This window comes from Mustela lutreola, chromosome 4 (assembly GCF_030435805.1).
Source record: "Mustela lutreola isolate mMusLut2 chromosome 4, mMusLut2.pri, whole genome shotgun sequence".
Taxonomy (NCBI): domain Eukaryota; kingdom Metazoa; phylum Chordata; class Mammalia; order Carnivora; family Mustelidae; genus Mustela; species Mustela lutreola.
The window spans coordinates 158231838-158248297 of NC_081293.1; the positions used below are offsets into that span (position 1 = coordinate 158231838).

The 16460-nt window shown below is 38.7% G+C and overlaps 1 protein-coding gene across 3 annotated transcripts in view; it reads left to right on the forward strand.

Moving 5' to 3' along the window:
• Nucleotides 1–16460, forward strand: part of AVL9 (AVL9 cell migration associated) — a 61763-nt gene that overhangs the window by 39709 nt on the left and 5594 nt on the right. For 2 of the 3 annotated variants that reach the window (XR_009352924.1, XM_059171520.1), the window contains exons 10-15: nucleotides 73–608; nucleotides 7523–7657; nucleotides 8760–8979; nucleotides 11220–11337; nucleotides 14260–14313; nucleotides 14794–14882. Coding sequence is in view for 1 of the 3 variants with exons in the window: in XM_059171520.1 (XP_059027503.1) it covers nucleotides 73–608; nucleotides 7523–7657; nucleotides 8760–8979; nucleotides 11220–11337; nucleotides 14260–14313; nucleotides 14794–14882 (1152 nt within the window). In the remaining 2 variants the exon portion in view is untranslated. Of the gene's footprint in view, nucleotides 1–72; nucleotides 609–7522; nucleotides 7658–8759; nucleotides 8980–11219; nucleotides 11338–12224; nucleotides 12388–14259; nucleotides 14314–14793; nucleotides 14883–16460 lie in introns of all 3 variants that reach the window. The other variant, XR_009352925.1, reaches the window with a different exon arrangement.

The following is a 16460-nucleotide window of genomic DNA, read 5'->3' on the forward strand; positions in this document are numbered from 1 at the left end:
AGAATGGAATATGCAACTCTTATCTTTTCCCACTTGATTGTAAGCCAAGCTGTTCAATATTGTATGTTGTAGGCATGATTGAACATGGTCTCAGTGACTGTTCTCAGTACAGACCCCGAAAGAGTATGTCTGAAGATGCTGGGCTTCATGAAAGTAATCACCCTGCAGATGATTTTGTGTCTATGTCTGCTCCTGACATTTCAAATACCAACTCAGGAACTGTTAAGAAAATCATGACAGGAAACCACGGAGGAGATGCTGTCATCAAGACCGAAGAACCGTTGCTCCAAGTAGAAGATGACAGCAGCAAAGGACAGGAACCCAATGAAACCAGTCAATATTTGAAACCTCCTTCTCGCCCATCTCCAGAGTCTTCAGAAAGTGACTGGGAGACCTTGGATCCTAGCATCTTAGAGGACCCTACCTTGAAAGAAAGGGAACAGGGTTCAGAACAGACAAACTCATTTCCAAAGGAGTCTGTGCCCTCAGACAGTCCTCCAATTACTGTACAACCTCAAGCTAATACAGGCCAGGTGGTACTGATACCAGGGCTAATTTCTGGTTTGGAAGAAGACCAATATGGCATGCCCCTGGCCATCTTCACAAAGGTAAAGTTTAGTGTGTGTTTGTTTAAGATTTATTTGTTAGAGAGTGCACACAGGAATGGAGAGATGGCTAGAGAGAGAGAGAGGAAGAGAGAATCTCAAGCAGGCTTTCCACTGAGCCAGGAGCCCCGTATAGGGCACAATCTCACAACCCTGAGATCATGACCAGAACTGAAATCAAGAATTGGACGCCTAACCTACTGAGCCACCCAGATGCCCCTAGTGTTCCTTACTAAGGCCCTTAAAGAACCTGACCACCCTTTTTTAAAAAAAAAATTTTTTTAATTTATTTGTTCTTCTGAGAGAGAGAGAGAGTAGGGGGAGGGGCAGAGGGAGATAATGTTCAAATAGATGCCCTGCTGAGTGTTGAGCCTGAGGTCATAGCCTGAGTCAACCAAGACTTGGACGCTTAACTGACCGAGCCACCCAGGTGTCCCCAACAGCCCTTTTAGAATTTAACTTATGGTGTTGAACACATTTTCACGTCTGAAAACTTTCCTTTAAACTGTAAAATACATAATGTATAGTGCTGTGGTTATCTGTGACCTTAGCGTCTCATATTCCAGGTGCCATGCTAAGTTCTAAATTCTATTTCTGTGATCTATTTTTGTGATCTTGCAGTCTACCATGAAAGACAGATACATCTTTCTGGTAACTTGGGCACAGTTCTGTGGTTTTCTCTAAATACTGTCCTTTATGCATGAAGTAAGACTATGTGAAAAAGAAAGATGGGTAGTGTTGACTGGAATATGTATTCCTTCCTCTATAATAAATTCTTCCTGTGTTTATCTAGCTTTATAAATAAGTATTTGCCCCAAGTCAGTATTGCTGAATGGTTAGTAGAGAATGCTGTGTTCATTTTATGGCCTGCTGGGGGATTCTGAAATTATCTTAATTTGCTTTATGATTGAAATAATGAAGTTTCTTTTCTTTCTTTCGTTCTTTCTTTCAAGATTTTATTTATTTGAGAGAGAGACACACACACACACAGCAAGAGAGGAAACAAAAGCAGGGGGAGTGGTAGAGGAAGAAGCAGACTTTTTGCTGAGCAGGGAGCCTGACGTGGGGCTCGATCCCATGACCCTGAGATCATGCCTTGAACCAAAACCCAGAGTCAGATGCTCAACCAACTGAACTACTGAGGCGCCCCAGTTTTGTTTTTTTTGTTTGTTTATTTGTTTTTAATTACATGTATCTAATACCTTCAGTGCTTTAAATATATAATTGCCTCCATAAGAAGATCACTTAATTTAGAAATCTTAATATCAGTTTGTAACTTTTTAAGTATAACAATAAATTTATGAAAAAATTAAAAATATATGTGGTTAGAAACCAGATTTTTTTTATCTGCCACATGTATTAATCTCCTTTAAGTATTGCTTCTGAGTTTATATTTGGTTTGCTTGCTTGCAGCTTTTCATTTTCAAATTTAGGTTATCAAAGATACCTTTACTGGCCAGCCAAAAATTATGAATCTTATTTAAGTGGAACTACAGGAGCGCCTTGGTGGCTCAGTCATTAAATGTCTGTCTTTGGCTCAGGTCACGTTCCCAGGGTCCTGGAATCAAGCCCCACATCAGGCTCCCTGCTCAGTGGGAAGCATGTTTCTCCCTCTCCCATTCCCCCTGCTTGGGTTCCCTCTCTCACTGTCTTTGTCAAATAAATAAAATTTTATTTGTACACACACACACACACACACACACACATATGGAAGCACAAATTTTTTTTTCTCTTGACATTGTTTTTAGTTTCATTCATGTTTTTGCATGATACTGTGTTTTATTTTTCCTATGTAGTTTTCCATTTTCAGCTGTTATGAAGCTTATCAATTGTGTGGACAGACATCTGCATTGTTGCCAGTTTCTGGCTATACAAGTAATGCTGCTATGAAATTCTGGGTTTTTTTTTCTTTTTTAATTTTTTCAGTGTTCCAAGATTTCACTGATTATGCACCATACCCAGTGCTCCATGCAATACGTGCCCACCTTAATACCCACCACCAGTGTCACCCATCCTCCCACCCGTCTCCTCTCCAAAACCCTGTTTGTTTCTGAGTCCACAGCCTTCCCTGATTCGTCTCCCACTCCGATTTACCCCCAATTCACTTTCCCCTTCCTTCTCCTAATGTCCTCCATGTTATTCCTTATACTTCCAAAGTAAGTGAAACCATATGGTAATTGACTTTCTCTGCTTGGCTTATTTCAGTCAGCATAATCTCCTCCAGTCCCATCCATGTACAAAAGTTGGGCATTCATCCTTTCTGATGGTGGCATATTATTCCATTGTATATATGGACCATATCTTCTTTATCCATTCATCTAAAGAAGGCTCTGAAATTCTTTTTCAGAAATCTTGCTAGACACATGCCAGAGTTTGTAGAGCATTCAGTACCTAAAAGCACCTGGTGGATTGTCCTCGTCACTGATTTGAGGGACTTCATATATTCTAAATACCCTTTTGTTTATCATTTTTTACTTTATGGTTAGTGCCTCGGAGGTCTTATTAAGCAATCCCCTCTACCTCGGTGTACTAGGTTATCTTTTAAAGCTAGATAGCTTTGACTTTCACAGTTTGGTTTTTATTAACTGGACCTAATCTCTGTATGTTTGAGGAAGGAGTCTTTATGGACTTTTTCTTGTTGTTTCATTGGTACTGTAGATTTATTTGTCTATCCCTGGGGCAGTACCTCCCGTAGGTATACCCTGTCAGGCAGAAAAAGGGCTTTGCCTCTTACTATTGAACATTACTATTAAGCATTTCTTAGCCCTTTTCATTTCCACATCAATTTTAGGATCAATTTAAGTTCTCAAACAGGTTGAGATTTTGGTAGGGATTACCTTTAAACTCCAGATAACTTGTGGAGAGAAGGGACATCCCTCTAACAGGGGGGCTTCCAGTTCATGAGCATGTTTGTCATCCCTGACCAGAGGAGAGCTGAGAGAATGGCATCCAGTCCTAATCACACAGTACCCTCTTCCAGGTCACAAGAGAGAAGACCTACTGTGTGCTTGTGCAACTCTTTAGTAAATTAGCTCATGACAATTTTGCTAGGCTTACCAAGCTGAGGTGTGGAGTTTTTGTTTTTTAGTTGCAGTTAAAAATATCCATGTGTGTGTATGTGTGTGTGTAAAATTTACTCTGTTTATCTCTTTTTTAAAGGGGGGAGGGGCAGAAGGAGAGGGAGAGAGAGAATTTCAAGCAGGCTCCACATGTAGTCTGTAGCCAGACGCAGAGCTATGTCTCCTGACCCTGAGATCATGACCCGAACCTAAAGCAAGAGTCAGCCGTTTAACTGACTGAGTCAGCCAGGCACCCTGCCCTGTGTACCATATGTAAGTGTATAGTTTAGTACTGTTAAGTTAGATTCACATCGGTGTACTGTAGATCTCCAGAAGTTTCTCATCTTGAACTGAAACTCTATACCCATTAAACAATAACTCCCCATTCCCCCAACCCCTGGCCACCACCCTTTTCCTTTCTATGATTTAATTAACTACTCTAACACCTTTTTAAGTGGAGTCCTACATTATTAATCTTTTTGTGACTGGCCTGTTTAACTTAACATAATGTTCTCAGGCTTCATCCGTGCTATAACACATGTCATCATTTCCATGCTTTTCAAGGCTGAATAATAATCTGGTGTACGTATATATCACACTTTGTTTATCCATTCATCTGTCAGTGGACATTTGGGTTGCTTCCACGCTTTGGCTATTGCGAATGCTGCTGCTTTGAACATGGGTGTGCAGATACTGTTTTAGGCCTTTTTTGGTGGGTTTTTTTGTTGTGTTGTTTTCTTTGTTTATTTTGGATTTTGGTGGGTTTTTTTACTCTTACATACTACAGCTCCAAATATGGAAATTAAAGTACCCTAGAAAAGTGAAAAGTCAGAAGTGAGCTTGGCTATGGAGCCTGTTTTATGTGAAAGGACGTGGCTCTTGCTGCTACAACACAATAGGGAACTGTAAAAGATTTAGGAAAAATAGATCATCATTAAAAGTATGACACAGGGCGCCTGGGTGGCTGTCGGTTGGGTGTCTGCCTTTGACTCATGAGGGTCATGATCCTGGGATCCTGGGATCAAGCCCCGCATTGGGCTCTGTGCTCAGTGGGAATTCTGCTTCTCCCTCTCCCCCTATCCCTACCCCTGGCTCATGCTTTCTCTCTCTCTCTCTCAAATGAATAAATAGAAATCTTTTATATATATATATATTTATATATATATACACACACACACACACACACACACACCACAATACAATTTTTTTAGAAGTAATTGACATAATTTTAAGGCCATTTTGAACTCTTAATTTTATAAATATGTAATACTTTCATATGGCTCAATATTCAAAATATTCTAAAGCATCTATAAAAAAAAGTCTCCCTCTCATTCTATCCCCTACTATTCAGGTGCCCTGTCCTCCAGTGGTCACCAGCGTTATCAGTATCTTTCTTTGGGGGTTTTGTATACATACATAAATGTGTAGATATTTCCCCCTCCTTTTATGTACAAAATAACAGACTATTCCTTACTTTTTTTTCTTTTTTAAGATTTTATTTATTTATCTGCCAGAAAGAGCACAAGCAGAGTGGGAGCCCCAGGCAGTGGGAGAAGAAGTCTTTCCACTGAGCAAGGAGCCAGATTCGGGACTCAGTCCCAGCACTTTGGGATCATGACCTGAGCTGAAGGCAGGCGCTTAACCAGCTGAGCCACCCAGACATTCCTCCTCACTTTTATACCTTTAATATTTTCTTACCAAATATTCCTTGGAAGTGAATTTCTCCCTCTTTATAGCTGCCAGATGTTCCATTGTGCAGATGAGTGATTTATTCAGTTTCCCGCTTATGAGTAGTTAGGGTTCCAGTCTTTCGCTATAATAAACAATGCTGCAATAAATAACTTTACAGATCTCACACGTGAGCAGGTGTACCTGGATAAATTATAAGTAGAATGCTGGTCAAAGAGCATATGTATGGTTTTTTTAGGGAATGTACTTTTGTATATTTTTTTTAAAAAGTGTTTATTGATGTTTAAAAAAAAAAACTTCTGGGATGCCTGGGTGGCTCAGTTGGTTGGGCTCAGGTCATGATCCCGGAGTCCTGGGATCGAGTCCTGCATCAGGCTCCCTGCTCAGCAGGAAGTCTGCTTCTCCCACTGACCCTTCTCCCCTCATGCTCTCTCTATCTCTCTCTCTCTCTCTCTCTCTCACACACACACACACACACACACACACAAATAAATAAGTAAAATCTTAAAAAAAGACAAGAAACTTCTTTGTTTTCATGCTATTATATAAAGAGCCTTCAACATTATAATATTTATGTTTGGAAATAGGTAACTGGGGGCAAGGGGAGTCTGTTGTTTTTCAATACATAGCTCACAAAGTAAAACATGAACCCTGAGCCTTAAAGCCGCTGAGTGATGTTAAATGAGGAGCCCAGGTCCTTTCAGCCTTTAATCCCAAGAGGGCCGTCGATTGAGAAGCACTGTACTGAGTAACTCTGATGCATAGACATGGGTTTATTTTTGCTGCCTCTATTAGTTAGCATTTTATTGAACAGAGGAATATATTGTCAAGAAAAAATAAAATCAGGTTACTAGACCTGTCTTTCAACTTTTGGAAGTCTCCTCTCCCATAGTAAGTATTTATTTAACAACCACCTGTTAGGTACAATGCATGTTCTAGGATACAGTGAAGAACATGAAGTAGCAAAAGAGATGTCTCCTCCTACAGTCAGAGATTTGTCTCATAATATTAGTAACACATCATCAAGAGAAAGCTCTCTACTCTAGCTCAGTGCCTTTGGGTTTGTTTTTTTTGTTTGTTTTGTTTTTTGTTTTTTACAGTGAGAAGAAGTAATATTGTCACAGGACCTGAGATTGAAAACAAGTTCAGGGGTTTAACAAGTGTGCCCTCCTGGCTGCATATACAAGTTGTGCCACTTACTGGAAATCTGTCTTAATTTAGAGTCTTCCAGCAGAAGTGCCATATCCTCCTTCATTGCATCTTTGAAGTGTTAACAACTTTATTCTCAGGAAATATGCTGCTTTTTGTCCACTTAATTGCCAGCTGTGGTTTGGCAGTTCACCTATAATTTTCAGGGCAGTATTTTTAAATATAGTTCAAATAGAAGTTAATTAAATATACAACTGTTGATAGTGTCTTTTTTTTTTTTTTGCCTTAAACATGTAATAGCAAATATCTTGAAATATTTGTGCATGATTTTTAACAATAGGGCAGTAAAACACATGCCATTTGGTATTCTCGTAACAGTATGTTGGTGAGGGCGCCTGGGTGGCTCAGTGGGTTAAGCCGCTGCCTTCGGCTCAGGTCATGATCTCAGGGTCCTGGGATCGAGTCCCGCATCGGGCTCTCTGCTCGGCAGGGAGCCTGCTTCCTTCTCTCTCTCTCTCTGTCTGACTCTCAGTGTACTTGTAATTTCTCTCTGTCAAATAAATAAATAAAATCTTTAAAAAAAAAAAAAAAAAAAAAAAAAAAAAAAACAGTATGTTGGTGATTATGTGTTTTCAGGTTTTTCTGGAAGAACTAACAGCTTTCTGCTAGATAGCATACTATTTCATGGGCTTAAAATGTCATTTCACAAATGAAAAAGTCCAGTTCCTTAGTTACTGTGGAAGCTTTTAAGCTGACCTGAGAATAAAATAATAAAGTAAGACAATTTTAATGTTAGACCACCACTCATGGAAAAGGGAAGCAATTAACTGGTGTAGTCAAGGCATGAGGTTTCCCTGGAGTAGTACTGAAGTGAGTCAGAGGTGGACTGTATTAGAGATGGTACGGCAGTGGGCAGGGTTCAGAAGTTTCCTTTCCTACTTAGCTCTCTAGGCTTGGAGAGAGAGCCATGTGGCTGTCCGTTACTTTCCTGATGTTGTCTCTCACTCTTGTGATTCTTAGGGATATCTGTGTTTGCCTTACATGGCATTGCAGCAGCATCATCTTCTCTCTGATGTCACCGTCCGTGGATTCGTTGCTGGGGCTACTAACATCCTTTTCCGCCAGCAGAAGCACCTCAGTGATGCCATTGTGGAGGTGGGCTTATGTATGAGCGTGTGTCCTTGACACTGCTGGTCCCTGTTTGTTTGTTTTTTTAACTGGAATTTTGACAGCACAGGAGTAACACTAATAAAGGTAAAAATGCCTGTGCCAGGCATTCTGTGCCCTTTTGGTAAAGTAACTGATGTAATTCTAACAGCCTTTGAGATAGGCATTGTTGCTTTTCCAATTTTACACATGTGGAAGCTAAGGAGCAGAGAGTTCAAACGGCTAGTAATTGGGTGAGCCAGGTTGCAAGCCAGACAGTCTGGTCCTACTAAGATCTCATAATTAAAATGTTTATTGTTTAAATACTTTTGGCCCCTTTAATATGTTCCTGATATCAAGAGGAAGACGCTACAGATAAATATTTGACATCAACCTATAAAAATTTAGATCGTGTTTAGTTTTACAATAGATGTAATTTTAAAAAGGAAATTTTACCCATCCTAGGTTTTTATAGTTTCTAATCAAAAGTACCAAAACATGCTTTGTCAGAAAACGTTTCTAGTATCATAAATGAAAAATCTGGGGTCCCAATTTTGAGGAATTAAAATAGGTCGATACCTTCCAAGGCAGAGGATACAGATGGAGGGACCACACAGTTGTCTCAACATTATTGGTTATGTTCTAGTTCTAAAGTTGTTTGGATATGTGTATATTACTTCAAAACTAACCTGTACGTTACATACTTCTCTTTGTATATCAAATATTACATAATAATATTCCAAAGTATCTGTGTACTCAAGAATTTTTAGGAATTGCACTTATTAGTTGTATTCATTTCTGGTTGTGTGACAATGGTGATTTTTACTCTACATTTCTGTTTTCCAAGCTATTTACAGTCAACAAGAGTTACTTTTATAATTCAAAATAAAATGTGCATATATTTTCTAAAAAGAAAATGAGGATTTCTTAAATAGAGAAAGGAAAAAACTTCAGTGTAAAAACCTGTCTCTTTCTTAGCTTCACTTTTTGAGTATGCTGTTATTCATATTTTTTATTTCCAGCTTCAACTTCCCAGTAGTTACTCTTTAAAGTATGGCATGGATGTCCACGTGAATGCCCAGACTCTGACTTGTACCTGGGTACCCTCTAGGTAGAAGAAGCTCTGATCCAGATCCATGATCCAGAACTCAGGAAGCTGCTTAACCCAACCACTGCAGACCTCAGGTTCGCAGATTACCTAGTGAGACACGTGACGGAGAACCGGGATGATGTCTTCCTGGATGGCACAGGCTGGGAGGGAGGTGACGAGTGGATCCGAGCCCAGTTTGCAGTCTACATCCACGCACTCCTGGCTGCCACACTGCAGTTAGGTAAGGAGCACAGCTGCTTTTTCCTTTCTTAATTTTTATGAGGTTTTGAATTGCCTAAGGAAGACAATTTCATTATAAAATTATCTGTTACTCCTTCATACAGAGATAACTGTTGTTAGCATTTTGAGTACTTTATAACCTTCCAGACCTTTTTCTATGCATATGTGTTGGATTTTAGTTTTGTGGTATTTGTGGTGATCCTTCTACAAAAATGGATCTCATTCCAAATATTTTTTGAAACTTAGGTTTATGTTTCTGTTATTAAAAAAAAGCTATCAAGACAGTAAATGCAAGTCACTTTTACATGGCTGCTTAGTGTTCCTAAGGACCATGTGGAAGGATATGTCAGTATCTGTGGGCTATTTATAAACATTGCTTACATGTTTTTAAGATATGTGAAGGGAGAAAAGAAATATGAAAGAAATCACTGGAAATCACATTCTGAGTGGTTAAACTTTCAGATTTTCCATTCTGAGAAATTCTGTTTCTATTAAATAGTTAAAATAGAGCAGGTGAAGATAGACCTACTCCTATATTAAAACCATTTCATTTCCATAGGGGAAGATATCTATACTAAAAAGAGAAAATGAAGCTCTACAGTGAGCTTTTGCACATGGTTGCCTACCACTGTGGACATGTAGCAAATACATAGTAGGTGGTGGTTGTTGTTAAATTATTGAGCTTTTGGATTTCCTTTTTTTTAATTAACCACTATTTGGGGGAAGTTATTAAAAATGTGGTGAAATACGCATAACCTAAAATTTACCATTGTAGCCGTCTCTAAGTACGTAACTTCACAGTAGCAGTGTGTTCACACTGTCCCATCAGTGCGGTGCCCTCCCAGGTTAGTTCTTCATGAAGTGCGTGTGGCATTTGAAATCAAGGCTTTGGGTGTGTGTGCTTCATCCATAAAGGAAAGCTCTGGAGCAACTCCTTATTTGTTAATAGGATATTTTTAAATATCTGCCTCTTCTACAGATGTAACAGCTGAGACACCAAGATTAAATGCTCTAGTTCAGAATCATTCAGTAATCTAAGAAGGAAACCGCAGTCTCCACCAGTCATGTTAGCTTCATGAGTAATTTACTTTTTAAACATAATGGCCTAGGTAGCTATAAATACTGAGTAATAACAGTAACTAGGCTTTTTTTTTTTTTTTTTTGCATATGTGCAGGGACCTGTTTTGTTTTGAGCACTTTATTTCTAGTAAGTCATTTCATCTTCAGCAACAATTCTGGAGGTAGAGAGGTAGAGACCATGTCCTCTTCATTTTACAGGAGAGGCATTGAGGCACAGTAAGGTTAAGTAGCTTGCTCATCCCTCTGGTGGAGGCTGAGCTGTGAATCCAACTCCTATAATCTGGCTCAGGCCCGTGCTGCTGATCTAAAGGAGATTCAGCCCAGGGAGCTTTTCAGGAATACATTCTTAAAAGTAGTTCCTTAATGTTGCATTTGGAATCCTGTGTATCCTCTTCCTTTCCCAGCAACAGAAGTCCTGCTTCACCTTCAAAGCAAGCAACTTAAAATTAGTATATGAAGCAAAAGCCATTTGAATCTGTTCTCCAACAAACCTTTTCTACTCTTCCAAGCAGAAGAAGTGCTCTGCATTAAAATGTCCCCATGATAATGAAAAAGCCGAAAGGTTTTCAATATTAAATATGAAAATTCTTTTGTTACTTAAGTATTTTGACAGTGAAATGCATGGAGATTAAAGAGTGAGTTTCACCAAATAGAAAAAATTCAAGGAAGAAAAAACAGTGACTGAAAGAACCAATTAATAAATGCATTCTGATTTTTTTTTCAAAGAAATATAACATTTGTGGCAAGATAGAAAGGTACCTTTATTGCCTACTCCATATGTATATACATCAATACATTTACTCACTGCACAGTCTGCAGTTTTCATTTAATAAATAATACTATGCCTCCTAACCTTGGTAAGGAGAACATGGAAATATTTTGGAATTGTAAGGAACCTTAGAATATATCTGGCTCAACCCTCTTATTTTCTGGTTAGGAAAATGAAGTTCTGAGTGATTAAGTGACTTGCCAAAGGCCACATAGCTTCTTAACAGGATTTCTGGAACTAGACCCAAGTTTCCTGATATCTGGTAGGCTATCTCCCCCAAAAAGCATGGGGGTGGGGGGTATAAAGCCATTCCTTTACCCGTTTTGGTTATGAGTCTTCATATCCCTGAGTGGCTACAGACCAGCTCAACTTTCAAAATATTTACTTGACAGATAATGAAAAGATTTTATCGGACTATGGGACAACCTTTGTTACAGCATGGAAGAATACTCACAACTACAGGGTGTGGAACAGCAACAAGCATCCGGCACTTGCAGAAATAAATCCGAAGTAAGCACATCCTCTGAGGATTGATAGTACATAACATGGTTGATTTACGAAGTATGCCCCAGTATAAAGAAGATCGTATCTTAACTTAGATGACAATGTGAATATCTCCAAAAATTTCCTTAAGTAGATTATAAAAGCCCAAATACAGAGAAGCAGCTGAAAACTGCTTCCCTATTCTTACTTCTTACACAAAAAGCTCAAGACATTTTTGGAAGGATTAACATTTCTCCCAGCTCTTGGCATAATTCAGAAGAGGAAGTCTGGCACATGGTGATGCTCAGTGAATGATCGTTCTCTCCCTTTCCCTGGATCTGTGCTTTAGCAGAATGGTCAAACAAGATAGAACCTTTGAAGGAAATAGCACTGGTTGAGACTGAGAGGTTATTTTAAAACATGAAGTGTGAAAAGAGTTGGCACTTGAATTCCTAGATGCATGGTCAAACTTAGTTTCCAACTCAAATTCTAAAATCCAGCAAAATTTAATACCTGTTAGAATACTGAATGTTGGGACGCCTGGGTGGCTCAGTTGGTTGGACGACTGCCTTCGGCTCAGGTCATGATCCCGGAGTCCCGGGATCGAGTCCCACATCGGGCTCCCAGCTCATGGGGAGTCTGCTTCGCTCTCTGACCTTCTTCTCGCTCATGCTCTCTCTCACTGTCTCTCTCTCAAGTAAATAAATAAAATCTTTAAAAAAAAAAAAAAAAAAAGAATACTGAATGTTGACAGACTTTATCCATGTAGGCATAAAAGACATTTAAACATGCTGTGAAGTGGGGTCATTATGAAGCAATGTTACCTTGTTTGAATGGAACAGAGTAGAGTCTAAGGAGATCTCTCCATTGATAGAATGTGTACGTAGTATCCCTCCCCTTCTTCGCGGTTTCAGTTGCTCCGGCTCAACCGCAATCCTGAAGCAAATGATCCTTTTCGTGACACGTCATCAGAAGGTCGCTAGTAACCTAACGCTACATCACAGTAAATGCCCTTCACCTCCCTTCATCTCATCACTAGGCATTTTACCATCCCACATCATCACAAGAAGAGGAAGGGTGAGTACAGTGCAGTAAGAACTATTTCCCGAGAGAGAGAGAGAAAGACTACATTCACATAACTTATTATAGAGTATTGCTGTTATTGTTGTATGTTATCATTCGTTACTGTTGTTAATTTCTTGCTTTGCCTAATTTATAAATTAAAGTTTACTGTAGGTATGTATATACAGGAAAAAACATATAGGGTTCAGTACTGTCTGTGGTTTCAGACATTCATTGGGGTCTCAGAATGTGTCCTCCACAGTTAAGGGGGAACTACTGTACATCCTAGGGACTTATTTTCTAAATTACATGATTAAAATGATTTTTTTAGTGATACAAGTATACACTGAATGTTTTCATTTGTATTTTAAACTTATACCTCTTGGTGAGAGTTGGACAAAAATCAGCTTTGTCCTGACTGTTATTTAGGAGCTAGGGTTAACTTAGCTAGACTGGGGATATGATTTAAGTGGTTCTATAAAGACTATTCCCTCTCCCCACACAGAATCCAGATATTTATGTCATAAGTAACTTAGGAAAGCATCTGCAGGGATGAAATATAGCCGGGTTTTAAAGAACATGTCTGTTAAACTTTATATCATCTATCAAGGAAAAATGACTGGGTTCAGGAATGATTTTGGTGAATTTAATTGTCACACTGGGCTATAGCAGAAATCTCTATTGGCATTTGAATGTGGTAAAAACAGAGAATTAAAAGGCAAAAAAGTCTTAATAGTATTAAATGAAAGAGCTTAGAGTTCAAAGTATTCTCCCTCACTAACCACAAGGTCTGTGTTTTAAAGAATGATGAAGAAAAACAGATGTGAGTTTGTTTGCCTGTAGGGTCACTGTCTTTGTTAGACATTGAGAGAGGCTTCTCAGGGTGAAATAAGAATATGGGTATTTATTGACTCCTTTTACAGTACAACTTTGGTCTAGTTGCCTGATTTTATATATGCACACATACACTTCTTCCCTTTTGTACTTTTTTTTTTTTTTTTTAATTTATTTGACAGAACAGAGAACATAAGCAGGGGGAACAGTAAAGGGTGAGGAGAAGTGGGCTCCATGCATGGCAGGGAGCCCAGTGCAGGGCTTGATCCCAGGACATTGGGATCATGATCTGAGCTGAAGGCAAACACTAAAATATCTGAGCTACCTTAGGCACACTCCCATTTTGTATATTTTTAAGACCTAAATTTTTTTTTTTTTTAAGATTTTATTTATTTATTTGACAGATCACAAGCAGGCAGAGGCAGGCGGGGAGGGGGGCGCGGGGAGTGGAGCAGGCTCCCTGCTAAGCAGAGAGTCTGATGCGGGGCTTGGTCCCAGAAACCTGAGATAATGACCCGAGCTGAAGGCAGAGGCTTAACCCACTGAGCCACCCATGTGCCCCTGAAAGTAGGGATTTTACTGATGTACACAAATCTCCAGATGACCAATAGCATGCATTTTATTTATAAGACGGCCAGAATCAAGGTACAGTCCAATCCATGGTCATGGCCTAAGGTGGTGACTAATCCTAACTATCCTGGGGAGCTTTTTAAAAACACTGATGCTTAAGCCCCAGCCCCAGACCAAATCAATCGGAACATTAGTGTAGCATTAACACAAACCTGTTTCTTACACACACACACACACACACACACACACCCCCGCCTAAGAAAAAACACCTATTTTACAAGGGAGGAAATAAGCTCAAAGAGGCTCCCAAGACTGTGAGTAATGATCTGTGCTGAAAGCCCCATTTCCTGCCGTCATGTGCAGAACACCCCCATCCAGCTGAGTCACCCCTGCAAGGTTTACTGATGCTTCCTTGTGACAGCATTGTTTTGCAACTTTATTGGTAAAATTCATAGTCTAATAGTCTCAAACTTTGTTTTACAGCCATCCTTTTCAAGGCCAGTACTCCGTGTCAGACATGAAGTTAAGATTCTCACAGTGAGTATTTAGAAAAGAAAACTAGGAAAATTTTTATGACTGAGTTTATGCCATGTGTTTCATTGCTAATTAGGAATTGTTTTTCTCCACTTGATAGACTTGTGCTTCAAATAGTAACCAAATATGTGCATAACATTCTCTAGCTCAGCAGTGTGTATGTTTCAGAGTGAAAACACTGCTGTTTCATAGAGAATGGTGTGAACTAATAACAGAATTTGCCATTTTTATTCTGGTGGAGTAACTTTAGCAAGTCATAACTGTAGGAGGAATTAACCATGCATCCTTATGGCCTCTTTTTGGTTCGTCTGCACATTATTTTAGTATTTTCATAAAAATTTTACATCCCTAAGGTTACTAAATTAATTGATGCATGATAAGTAATTTAGCTTCTTTTCTCAATAATCCAATTTTGGGGGTGGTTATAGGGTGTGGTATATGTGAATTTTTGTAATATACCTAAAACTTCTTTGCTTTACTTAGTTCTGTTCAAAACAGTGAACGTGGCAAAAAAATTGGAAACGTCATGGTCACAACCAGCCGAAATGTTGTACAAACAGGAAAAGCTGTTGGTAAGACATGCCTTTAGACAGAAACAGATTAGAATCGTAACACATCTCTTCTCTGTACTCAGTGTGTCATTGGTAAAATCATAAAGTTGTAGAGATCTTTATATCATATAATAATACAAGATGGTTGAATAGAAAGGTTTCGTTTTCACCTTATTCCTGAAAATTCTTATGACATCAGATAATATCAGAGTTCAGCAAGTTTTGCCACACCTGATGGAGATACCAATTTTCTGATGTGTTCCCTGTTTTGTTTATAAGGATTCAGCATTTCCTGCAATTTTTTATAAGTAGTAGAGCACCATAATCAAGTAGGCATTAGGAATGCTGTCTTCTAAGGTATTATCATAAAATAAAGGAAATCAGTGAAACTAACAGGTCATTTTTTAAAAGATTAACAGTATTAATAAAACCTTAATAGACTAATAAGAACAGATACAAATTACCAGTGTTGGGAGTGGAAAAGAGGACATCACCCTACATCTTACAGAAATTAAAAGGATTATAGGGAATACTGTGAACAATTTTTTATGCCAGTTTTTTGACAATTTAGATGAAATATGCAAGTTCTTTGAAAGACTCAAATTGCCAAAACTGATTCACTAAGTAATCAACAATTTAAATAGCCCTATATCTCTTAAATAAATTGAATTAAAAATCATGCCACAGGTTTTTTAATTTAATCCAGGCCAAGATGTCATCACTTAACGAATTTTATCAAATATTAAAGGAATAATACCAATTTTATACAAACTCAGAAAGTAGTGGATGAGGAGTAGCCCTCCCCAGTTCATTTATTTATTCATTTATTTATTTTAATCAGAGAGTGTGCACGTGCATACAAGCAGGGGGAGTGGCAGGCAGATGGAAAAGCAGGCTCCCCAGTGAGCAAGGAGTCCATGTAAGACTCGATCCCAGGACCTTAGGATCATGACCTGAGCCAAAGGCAGCCACTTAAAATGGCTTAGCCACCCAGGCATCCCTCCCGGTTCTTTTAATGTGGCCAGTATTACCCTGAGAACCGAAGCCAGACAAACGATATTGTGCTATTGTATGCATTCTTCTGCATTTAGCTTTCTTCAGTTAAAATACTTCGCAGTTTGTTCCATATCCATTCTAAAAAAAAGTCTTAATTCCTTTTCTACATTTTTAACTTTTTTTTTTTTACATAATTTCAAACTGAAATGGTGCAACAGTGTATAAGGAGCTCCCAATTCTCTCAGATTCGCCAGTTATTTACATTTTGCCACATTTGCTTTGTCATATCAATATGTAAAAATAGGAGCCATCTCCTTCCTTAGCTTCTGGGAGAGGACTAACCCTTACTGATCACAGTTCAAAAGCCCTGGACCTCGGAGATCTCTGCAGGCCTCCTAGCTCTAACATTCTGTGTACCTAGAGATACACAGGGTGAATTTCTCTACAGTACATATGTGATACAGACCCATCCCTTTAAATGACATACAGCACATAGCTCCATCAGTGGGTTCATTTCATTAAAGGGAATGGAATCTAATATGTAAGCATTTGTTTCCATACAATACTATGCATTTAATTTCTTTTTATTTTATTTATTTTTTT